General features: G+C 40.7%; 1 protein-coding gene across 3 annotated transcripts; it reads right to left on the bottom strand.

Moving 5' to 3' along the window:
* Window positions 1-771: 771 nt before the first annotated feature.
* Window positions 772-9293, bottom strand: LOC141058273 (protein spinster homolog 1-like). Of its 3 annotated transcripts, none has more exons than XM_073554461.1 (7): window positions 9158-9293; window positions 8911-9066; window positions 8544-8733; window positions 8232-8297; window positions 7796-7894; window positions 5168-5339; window positions 772-3992 (listed from the first exon to the last, which is right to left on the bottom strand). In XM_073554461.1, the coding sequence occupies exons 1-7, from the start codon at window positions 9262-9264 to the stop codon at window positions 3979-3981; spliced, it is 804 nt and encodes a 267-aa protein (XP_073410562.1). In that variant the 5' UTR covers window positions 9265-9293; the 3' UTR covers window positions 772-3978. The 3 variants fall into 3 exon arrangements, with proteins under 3 accessions (XP_073410562.1, XP_073410561.1, XP_073410560.1); XM_073554460.1 differs by having other exon boundaries at window positions 772-3774; XM_073554459.1 differs by having other exon boundaries at window positions 772-5339.
* Between the last annotated feature and the right edge of the window lie 2947 nt (window positions 9294-12240).

Raw genomic sequence — 12240 nt, 5'->3', positions numbered from 1 at the left:
TTTTTTAGCATCCTGATGCCATCCATTTTCATGGACTGATCTAAGAAGCTGTATAAAGACTGATGAAACTCAGTCCATTTTTCTTGTAGATGAAAAAAATAAACATATGAATGAACCCTAAGGAAAAGAAAAACTCTAAAAAAAAGCATTTCATATTACAGTGGTTGTTTGGGATTTTAACATTGATGGCCAATTTTTAGGATAGGACAGAAATGTCTGACTCATTTGGGTGCGACACTTGGCACCCCGTTGATCAGCTTTTCCTGGTATTGGCACACAACTGCTCAGTGCTGAGTGTCGCACCCCCATGGATCAGACATTGATGACCTATCCTAAGGATAAGTCAATGTTAAAGTCCCAGACAACCCCTTTAAATGAATGAATTCACCTCTGCTATATCTGTAGCTTATGTACTGGAAAAGAGAACACCCTTTTATTTGGACACACAGAACCTTGTGCTGCTTAAGTTCATGAAGAAGGCAATGATGATGGGTCCATGATATAGTGTCTGACCAGATAAAGCCGCTTTACAAGACTTGATTATAAATGCATGCAATTACTATTTCGATCGTTAATAATACTGGGCATGGATTGTGCTCTTGCTCATTGCTGAGTTAACGCATGGGCCTGTCCATTCATGTCTCTTCCCACCACATTTTGGCAACCAATGAAAGGAAGCATTGATCATCCCCAGGACAATTGTCGGCTGTGAGACAGCTCTGTAAGTTCAGCATTTGTTTATGAAGTGCTTGGATAATAATCAAAACAAAACAAAAGCAACTTTCTTTTATTAGAGTTTTGGTTTGTCTGGTGAAAACTAGTGGCATTGCAAAATGAACAAAAAGAACTGCCTAATACTGGATAGGTGTACAAACAGAGCGTCACAAATAGTAAAGTGAGTCAGTGTCCTGTGGAAAGGATAGGAGTAGCTCAGAATTAGGCCTCATCCCCACTTGAGATGAAATTGGACGGATGCAAATCCTATTAAAAATAAGATGCCCCAATTCTGGTACTTAACCTCGCTCTTCCCACTTGCCCTGCAGCAGTGGCAAGTGGGGTGATAGTTGGGGGGTTGATGTCACCTTTGTACTGTCAGGTGACATCAAACCCCGAGGTTAGTAATGGAGAGGCATCAATAAGACGCCCCTATTACTAATGCCATAGTATGGAAACACACACACCCAGAATAAAGTCCTTTAATTGAAGGAATGACACAGACTCCTTTAATACAGCTGTGTATCTATCTATTCTATATGTATTTACTGTATGTAATCCATCTATTCTATGCTGTCGGCTCCTGCTGTGATTTTACACTATGTGGCTGCTGAATTGCCGGCATTTATTCTATCTAATATACATATATATCACACACTCAGGAACAGACACTGTATTCTGCTTTAACAGTGTAACTTTACTTGATAACAATCCATGGTAATTTCAGTACAGCACAAGTTCATGTTTTCAGCCTGAGCTTTCCCTCTCAATGCTGGCTCCTCTAGAGTGTGAGATGCTTGTCCTGGCTCCCCATTTTCCTGCACCCACTTTCCAGTACTGGTTCCCACTAAAGCTCCCCTTCACTGGGAGATGAAAAAGGTTCCCCTGTCCTGATTCAAGCCATAGGCCCCGTATTCTCTATGGGGCACCATTGTACCAAGTGGCGGCTGAACACATTCTGCTTTGCTAAGCGCTCTGTGCCTTTCTGTACTGTGTGGCCCTCTGGCCTGTTCTGCCTTCTCCTGAATCACTCTCCAACACTCTCTTAATGTTACACTAAATGTGTTCACTAAATCCTATAATGATACAGTATATACACTAAATGTGGTCACTAAATCTTATAAGGATACAGTATATGTGCTACCATCCCTCCCCCATTTATGTAGCAATGTCCCCATTATGGGTCCATCCTGGTTTATGTACCAACCCTTTAAGCCACCTCCATGGAAATGGTGTCCCGTAATTCTCACCTCAGTAAGGAAAAAAGCCTCCAACCGAATCTGGCTGGGAGCTGTAATGAGATGCAGGAGAGTCTTCTTCTGTTAATGGTTGACTTGGGAAACTTGAGTCTTAAGTTCAAATACTTAATTAACCTCAAGACAAGCGATTGAGAGGAACTACCCAAAAGTGTATTATTTCACCTTTCATGAGCTTTTCAGATCAAAGTGTGCCACTAAAGATGGCTGCCATTTCCTGTTTGCCTCACACCATGTGCTCATGGATCTGGAATTTCCTGTTTCACCAAACCCCATGTGCTCCATAGATCCGCCCACGATGACGCCCACTCTGATGACCTCATGGACCAACCCAGCCTGATGATTTCATGGATCCGCCCGGACTAGCTCACTGCCCAACCCATTAACCAATGGAATACATCCGAACACTCCCATTTTAGAGTTAACCTAGCCCCCTTACAGGGGATATATACATTTTTGTTTGAATCAATAAAGTCTCTCTCACTCTTGCTCTCTTGGAGCTGTGCCATAGATTGATCAAAGAGAGGTTACATCCGACTGTGTGGTGTGATTTCTTTAAGTGCGCACTGATCAATACCCATTGGGCCAGGAGCAGGCAACTAGTGAACATTTCTTATTGTTCAACCTAGCATTAGTAGTAGCTGCTCCATAATGTAGCAGTTCGGCTGTCACACAGGGTTCCAGCCTGTGGCTTCAGATGTTCCATCATACTGACTATTAACTTCATTCAAGGTGTCAAAGATAAGAATTCTCAATAATAGTTAGAATAATATTCAATTATTTATTTTTCAATTTCCTATCAGTATGTCTTTGGAGTGTGGGAGGAAACCGGAGAACCCGGAGGAAACCCACGCGAACACGAGGAGAACATACAAACTCCTTGCAGATGTTTTCTTTGGTTGGGTTTGGACCCTAGCGCTGCAAAGCAACAGTGTTAACCACTGAGCCACCGTGTTGCCCAATAGTCTTCAATGTGGCCCCAATAATGATAGGCCTTATGATGAAGACATAAAGTGATATAGAAGTCTCTTCATCTATGAACACTTCTCAGCACGAAAAGTCTGGCAAATGTCGAGAACAGAAACCGAGCCTAGAATCTGCCTCTTTATGCAGCAGGAAACTCACATTATTCCGTGAGTATATCTGACTGCGGAAAGTCCAATAAGTGACATGTCTATAACTGAGTACAGAAACCGAGCCCGGAATCTGTCTCTTTATGCAGCAGGAAACTCACATTATTCCGTGAGTATGTCTGACTGCGGAAATTCCAATAAGTGACATGTCTATAATTGAGTACAGAAACCGAGCCCGGAATCTGTCTCTTTATGCAGCAGGAAACTCACATTATTCCGTGAGTATGTCTGACTGCAGAAAGTCCAATAAGTGACATGTCTATAATTGAGTACAGAAACCGAGCCCGGAATCTGTCTCTTTATGCAGCAGGAAACTCACATTATTCCGTGAGTATATCTGACTGCGGAAAGTCCAATAAGTGACATGTCTATAACTGAGTACAGAAACCGAGCTCGGAATCTGTCTCTTTATGCAGCAGGAAACTCACATTATTCCGTGAGTATGTCTGACTGCGGAAAGTCCAATAAGTGACATGTCTATAATTGAGTACAGAAACCGAGCCCGGAATCTGTCTCTTTATGCAGCAGGAAACTCACTTTATTCCGTGAGTATGTCTGACTGCGGAAAGTCCAGTAAGTGAGAACAGAGACCGAGCTCGGAATCTGCCTCTTTTTTTCTGACATGTTTTCTTGAATTTATGGAGTTGTAACTGTTACGTCCAGTACCAAATCTATAAAGAAAACATGGAAACAGGATTAAAAAATGATTTTATAGAAAATAATACAGAAGGATTATCTATATATACAGTAAAGCATTAAACCTGACGTATTCTACCAGTACGTGCGCTTCTCTCCATGAGGCACACTATGACATTATGTTACGGTGGTTCTTTACTCCAATGCAACTCCAGAGAGTATTTCCTTCCCAATCTCCTCTATGCTGGAGAGGCTGTGGGAAACCGAGGGAAATGTTACCCATATTTTGGAGTTGTCCACTTTTAAAGTAATTGTGGAAAGAAACTTCGATCTTACTCCTATGAATTTCTAAACCCATTATTACTCCATAGTTAGTATTATTGCAAGATGTAGAAGAAATCCTACCCAAATTTCAACATATCTCTTGTTACATCTTTTTGGTTATTACACATTTAATTGCAACAAAATGGAAGCAAATAATTGCTCCATCAATATCAGATGTAATGGAAGGGGCATCAACGCACAATATATAAGTTCAACTTTGTGCTTAGGTAAAAAAGTTTTTTTAAAACCCATATTGAGTTGGATGAATGTCATGAGACCAGTAGAAGTGCTACTGCAGCACAAAACAGCTGTCGTCATTTCCACTCCCGCTCCCATCCTCCCTACACCGATATTTTAAAGTATTGGAATAAAGAAGATTTTAACCGGTGAGTGCCATCCGTTTTCTTTTTTGGTGTACCAAATTAAAAGTTTACAAATATTATGTACAAAATGCAACATTATAATAGTCTGTTTATTCCTAATAATAATGAGCAGTCTTGACTTTACTTTCGTTCTTATAACTTTGCATTGATACCCCATTCTTCCCTTTTTATCCCTCCCCAGTTTATACTCCTTGTTAATATTATTGTAAAATTTGGAAATGTTAAATTAACACAATTGAACAAGATGACTGGACATTTAACTATTTTTTCAACTGTTCTAAATGCCGTCATTCTCCTGAAAATACCGTTGCTCGTCCTTTACTCCTAGGGTTCTCAATTCTCCCTTTATATAAATCTAGTATTTTTTTAAGTGGGTGTGAGCGTCGAAATTTTTCTGTTTTTGAGAAATATCTTGATGACCATGCCTAGTTGGCTAAAATGCTTGATAAATATACAGGGAAACATACATCAGGAATGGGGAGATATGAGAACAACAGACAAACAACGCCAGATTCAGAAAAAGGGCAGAATTTATACCAGGTTAAAATATATGCATATTTAGTTATGGAGCTTTGTTACTCTTATGTTATGGAGCTTTGTTATGGAGAGAGATGAATTATACAGATGCTGGGTATTACAGTTACTGATTATGGAGCTAGTGCTAATCCAAATTAATTCTGCAAGAGATATGAGTGGATAATGAACATATTTCTGCACGTACCTTCAGACTCTGTCTCTGCCGTCTTATGATCTTTTTCAATAAAGCAGGCACATGCAAAAAAGCATCCTCCTGCGATAGCCACGACACTGGAACAAGCCATGAGGACACACTGCAAACTTTGGAACTTCCATAGCACCGTGTCAGGACAATAACTTTTGATGCATTCATATATCTGAAGATATGACAAAATAAATAGTTATGTATGGTTAATGAAAGTAAAACACAGTATACATAATTGACTGGACACATTTACACTGACAGCAGTCAATGGATAACAATGAAATCTGGTGATCAGAAGGTGCCTAACTGCAGATAGAGGAGGAGCCTCCATCCTCCAAACCATGAACAGCACCAGTTCCAGTTTCTGCAGCCCCAACTCTAGACTACTCAATGTCTAGAGACAGAATAACACAATCTCAAATACAGATATCATAATCAGAATTCAGGATTTAAACAACCCAAATGAATATGGGTATAAACCCTGTGGAGCTCCCAAACAACATTCAAACACCAAAACATAGTGCAAATACACCACCAAAAGACAAAGGAATTTTTTGAATAGAATAAAATGTAACATTCTTCAATAGCATAATAAATAAAAAAGACAATCAATCAATTAATAGTGTATATAAACAGAGGTATCCGAATATGGCCACAGATGCCAAGATGTAAAACATGATGCTACAAAAGAGAAAAAACCATGGGAAAAGGTAATACATAAGTATCGACAGTATCCACAATCAGAATATCAGTTCAAAATAAAGTGCCAGTGCATATTCTCCAAAGATGTAGGGATGGCCAAATCCTAAATGCCATATAGGTAAGTAACACTACAACAGCATGGAGATTTCTCCCAGCTCTCCGGTCAGTGACCTATCACATAAAACTCACCACCTAATAAGCTAAGGGGCCATAAATATTATAAATAGTTCTCACCCATACTGATGTCCATCTGTAGCCATGCGCCCCAACACACATTTCTTAATGGCTTTCTCAGGGGGCAGGGATGGCCCGCCGAGGATCCCTATATCTTTGGAGAATATGCACTTGCACTTTATTTTGAACTGATATTCTGATTGGGGATACTGTCGATAATTATGTATTACCTTTTCCCAAAACTGGGAAAAAACCTGAAAGAACAGGAAACGTCCCATAAGATTAGAGAAGGGCAAATGTCCCTATCTTCAAAAAAGGAAAGACGTTGGAACCAGGAAATTACAGGCCAGTGAGCCTTAATTCTATACCAGGAAAGATCTTTGAACAAATTATTAAACTGCATGTATGTAAGTACTTGAATAAGATTACAGTAATTAACAAGAGCCAGCATGGATTTGTAGCAAACAAGTCATGCCAGACTAATCTAATTTCCTTCTATAATGGAATCTCTGGCAGGGTGGATCAGGGAAATGCGGTATATATAGTATATCTTGACTTCATCAAAGCGTTTGATAAAGTATCTCGTGCAATCCTTATTGAAAAAATGACCAAGTATGGGATTGACAAGGCTACGATTAGGTGGATTCATAACTGTCTCAGTGATCGTACTCAAAGAGTGGTAATAAATAGTTGAACATCCAATTGGAAGAGTGCTTCAAGTGGGGTACTACACGGCTCTTTCCTGGCTACAGTGTTGTGCAACATTTTTATAAATGATCTAGGTAAGGGAACTGAAGGTAAACTGATCAAATTTGCAGACAATGAAAAGCTAGGAATCAATAGCTAACACTAGAGAAGACAGAGAAAGGATTCAGAATGATCTAGATAAACTTGAATAATGGGCAGCGACTAATAGAATTATATTTAACATGGAGAAATGCAAGATTCTACACGTGGGCAAGAAAAAATAAAATTCCAAGTACAGAATGGGAAGAATAGAACTAAGCAACAGTACGTTTGAAAAGGACGGGTATACTAGTAGATCACAGACTGTACATGAGTTAACAGTGTGATGCAGAAGCAAAAAAAGGCAAATGAAGTTGTAGGATGTATTAAGAAAAGCAGAAAGGAGTCTAGATCACTTGAAGTAATTATCCCCCTCTACTCCTCTTTGATCAGACCTCATATGTAATACTGTGTTCAGTTCTGGGCACCACATTTTACAAAAGACATCGAAAAACTGGAGCAAGTTCAGAGAAGAGGTACCAGGATGGTGAGCAGACTGCAAAGTATGTCTTACGAGGAACGGTTAAAGGATCTGGGAATGTTTAGCTTGCAAAAAAAAGGCTAAGAGGAGACTGTCTACAAATATCTGAAGGGCTGTCACAGTGTAGAGAGATCACCCTTACTCTCATTTGCACATGGAAACATGAGAAACAATGAATGAAACTGAAAGGGAGAATATACAGAATAGATAACAGCAAAAGGTTTTTGACAATGAGGGTAATCAATGAGTGGAACAGGCTGCCACAAGAGCTGGTGAGTACTCCTTCAATGGAAGTCAACAAACAGAGGCTTGACAGACATCTGTCTGAGATGGTTTAGTGAATCCTGCATTGAGCAGGAGGTTGGACACAATGACCCTGGAGGGCCCTTCCAACTCTTACATTCTATGTTTCTAGGTTGTACAAATGGAAAAAGATGTATGAATGTAGCTTTAAAGTGATGTGGAAATATGTAACAGTTACTTACCAGCCCGAAGAAATAGGAGCTTCCGACCTTCCCCAGCAGGTCGGTCACTATCATAGATATGGCCTTTGCTGTTGATCGGCTTGCAGGAGATGCCACATCCTAAAACAAGAGAATATTCTGAGTGAGCAGAAGGAAGTCACTGGATGCAGCAAGATAAGAGAACATTGGCAAAGTGAACATATGTGAAACAGAAGTAAAGAGCACAGTCAGCCAGGATTGAAATAAAAGCCCAGAAACCCGTTGTAGACTGAGATTTTATTAAAGAAGTTTTTAACCTTCTTGGGTCAAGTCTATTTTGGAGTTTAGTTGGGAATTATCCAACAAATGCTTGGATACAGCCAGGATTAAGTGGCCTTGATGGGTGAAACAGAACATACAGACTGACTACATAAATAGAATTTTAGCTGTGCAACGTTTAGCGCTTTTCTCCACTCACCAGGCGAATATCAGCTGAAACGAAGTAGGTCAGATTCAGACACATGAGTCCGATGAATATAAACACCTGCAGAGATAAGGAACAATACATATACACATTATAGAATGCTGTAGATAAGCCCCGAAAGGCAGTGGCCGTAGCTTATAGCGGAAAAACGAGGTGACAGGTTCCCTTTAATCCATTCATCCCCCCAGTTTCCATACATTCATAGACAGCCCCCGTCATAGTCTATGATTTGTACTGCTCATTACATCCATCCTATTTCCGAGACCCATTAAGGTTATAAAAGCAATCTACACATCAGGTACTTACATAAGTGGCCACGAGACTGATGTTTCCCATAAATAGAGCGAAGAACAAGAAAATGGCAGATCCGTGCAGGCCACACGCATAAACTATCGGAACGGCACAAGGTTTGTACTTCTTGTATAGTTTGGCTATCTTCGCGCCTACTACAACTCCCAAGATGCCAGAGATGCAAGAAATTAACCCAAAGATCAGACTGCAAAGAAAAGTGGTAAAGAAAGAGATTAGTGAAGGCGCTCGAATGAATGAAATATAAATAATTTGATATAAAAATCATTTGAAATATAAATTCTTTTTTAAAGAGAAAACTGGGGTAGAGGGAACATTAGATTCCCACCAGTGATTGTCAAATCAAAGTTTGGTAAACTTGTACCTGTCATAGTCACTGCCGACTTCAGTCTGGGGATTTCGTGCGCTCTCTTGTATGATGTCCCGGGCACAGTGCAGGAAGATAAGAGTGTAGGAGCCGATAACACCTGTAGCAACCTTTACAGTCGTCATCGCAAGTGTGGAAAACACAAAGCTTCGGCTGCAGAAAGTGAAAAGGGGAAAAACATGTAAATAACACAGAAGTCACGGGGTGGATCAGTGACGTCAATCAGTGCACAGAAAATACCTACTTTTTACTGAGTTGCTTCACATCTGAAATCCATGTTCTGGAGCTCAGCGGTTTGCTGTTATTTCCCTCTGCAGCTCCTCTGGTCGGTTCTTTTCCACTCACACACATTAGCAGGAGTCCTATCAGGCAAAGAGCAGGGGAGATCTGTGTAGATAAAGAAGGCGACATCACATATTACATATACACAGGTGTCATCAGAAAAAACACGTGACCACAGACTGTTGTGTAACTGGTTCCATTAAAGGGAATCTATCACCAGGTGTTTGCTGCAGATATGAGAGCAGCATAATGTAGGGACAGAGACCCCTAATCCAGCGATATGTCACTTGTTGCTCTGCTTGGTGCAGTTATGATAAAATCCCTGTTTTTTCTGCTGCAGATCTTGCAGAGCTCTGAATGCTGAGCCCTTTATAACCAGCTGTGCTGGTATCGCTATATAGATGACGTGATATTTTTGTGGGATGGCATGGCCGACCAGCTTGGAAATTTCATGGGCAGTCTTAATAACAACATTTACAACATTCGTTTGACGCATGCATTTGACAGCAAGACTGTGGACTCTGGATGTCCGTGTTGAGGTCGACTCTGGGGGGCGCATCCAGACCGATGTTTTCAGGAAGCCCACGTCGGTCAATGCATTGCTACATGCTACATCTGCCCATGATTTTTCTACCATTAGGGCCATCCCGGTCGGAGAATTCCTTAGGATGCTGCGAATTTGTTCCACTGATGCTAAATTTGAAAAACAAGCCACAGATTTAAAACATCGGTTCTTGACACGTGGTTACAGCCGGAGATCGATAAAAGCTGGATATGACAGGGCTAGACACACTCCACACAGCACTCTATTACATACTGCCAGGAGGGCACAAAAGATGGAGGATGGTGGGCCTGTTAGTTTCATCTCAACTTATAATCATGAGTGGCGGAATATGCGCACCATACTAAATAGACATTGGACAATTTTGAGCACTGGTCCCACCCTGGGGACCTTCCTGGGTCGTTCTCCTCCTATGACGCCTCGGCGATCTAGGAATCTCAGTGATCTGTTGGTTCAGAGCCACTACGTCCCTAATCCTAAAAACTTTTTCGGTTCAAAAGGCCCCATTCAGGGATCAATCCCCTGCGGTCACTGTCTCGCCTGCGCCAATGTCCTTCACTGTTCTACGTTTAGTTCGTCTGATGGGATAAGGGAGTTTGAGATAAGACAGAGGATCTCTTGTGGATCCTATTTACTATGCTACGTGCCCTTGTCCCAAGATATATGTGGGTCTTACAACTAGAGAACTTAGGATTAGGGTGCGTGAACATGTGCGGGACATTGGCGCGGCCGAGACAGTGTCCGATATTGAAGATCTAAAGACTCTTCCCCGACATTTTAGATTGTGTCATAATAGTGATGCCCTATTGAAGTTTAGAGGGATTGATGCTTTACATATGGGGATTAGGGGTGGTGATAACAAAAAAATCTTATCACAGATGGAAGTTAAATGGATTGTCCAATTGGACACCATGACCCCTAAGGGACTCAATGAGACATTGAGTTTCGCCCCATTTTTGTAATTGCATTGGACCCTATAAATAATGGGCCTTTTTGACCTTTCTAATTTGTAATGGGTGCCTTGGTGCATTTTCTGCTAATATATATACTGTTCTCTCTTAGAGTACCTTTCCCTCCTTCTCTTAACGTGGTAGTATATTTATATATTATGGCTAGTTTTCCCCTGTGATTTGCTCTCCACATGTTGGTATCACCCTGAAACAAGTGATCTGGTGGTGTGTTGTTTTTATATTTGTTTTTAATTTAATTTTCTTTTTATTTTGCACTAATATGTCTGTCATTCATTTTTACTTAGTGACCTTGAGAATCCTGCGTCTCTTGTGGACCTTTGCCCTGTATTTGTGTCCGTATGGAACGAAATCTAGTGACTGCTCCAATGTTGAAGATCATTCCATTTACACACATGGAGTCTGATATGGCGGCCACTGTAATATCTGTATGGGGATTATGTTGTTTTTTCTCTTATGACCTTATTTTATGTACACAATTGGGATAATATTTATGCAAGCATCGGATATTTTTATAATACTCGATATTCGTTTATTTCAAGCGGTCATGAATTTATTCCCAAATTATTAAATCTGTGTGACATGTGGGAAAACCCATCGGGTCCCCACATTTCTGCCACAACTTTATATTATTTTCTGAAAATTAATATGTGATAGGATAGCAGTAACATTAACATGCATCTATCACACAGATTATATGCTTACTTAAGTTGCGGTTTATATACCACTGATTATGGGATATATTATTGGAGGTAAAATATTCATTTTTGCCCTGTATGGCTTTATTTATATATGCCTGCATTCAGAGTCCACTGGGAATCGAACCACAGGGAGTTGTGCGCATCGCTTTGTGGAGACGCTGGCCCGCCGACAGAAAGGTGTCTTTATGCTATATACCATGGGCTGTGCTTTGGCTGGCCAGTATTTACTCTTAGCATGACGCCTATTCTGTATGACGGCGCTGGCCGATCCCAGAGCGCATGCGCCGCCTATACTCTTCTGATCGGCCGATTCGGATCATGTGACGGGGGTTATAGGTTATTTTAAGTTCCTGTGGAGATGCAGCTATTATCTCCTTGATAAAGCGGCCTGTTAACGCCGCGAAACGCGCGTCGGAGGTCACTACCAGACGCTCCCTCCCCCTCCCCCTGTGTTCCCCTTGGTAAGTGCTTCCTTACATTCAATTGTCCTTTGCAGCAATTGCTCCTGGGCATATATATATATTTTTTGACTGCTGAACCTTATGACTGCACAATGGTGCATCATGATACTTTACTGGTACCTTCCCATTGTGGATATGCTGCTATTATAATATATATATAGGGACCTTAACTGGTATGGACGCACTTATTTTGATTGCATCTCAACTTTTTTCTATTCACCGTGGACACTGTGGTAAAACAATATATTATATAGCTTTACCATACTGTTTTTTGCAGCTCCTACTTGGGCATACCTACCTTTACTGCACTTTATGATTATTCAATGATGCAGTATAATATTACAGTGGAGCCT

Source organism: Dendrobates tinctorius, unplaced genomic scaffold (assembly GCF_039654945.1).
Source record: "Dendrobates tinctorius isolate UK_male_01 unplaced genomic scaffold, ASM3965494v1 ptg000211l, whole genome shotgun sequence".
NCBI lineage: Eukaryota > Metazoa > Chordata > Amphibia > Anura > Dendrobatidae > Dendrobates > Dendrobates tinctorius.
Note: the sequence above shows the minus strand (reverse complement) of the source record. Positions and strands in the feature narration are given on the sequence as shown.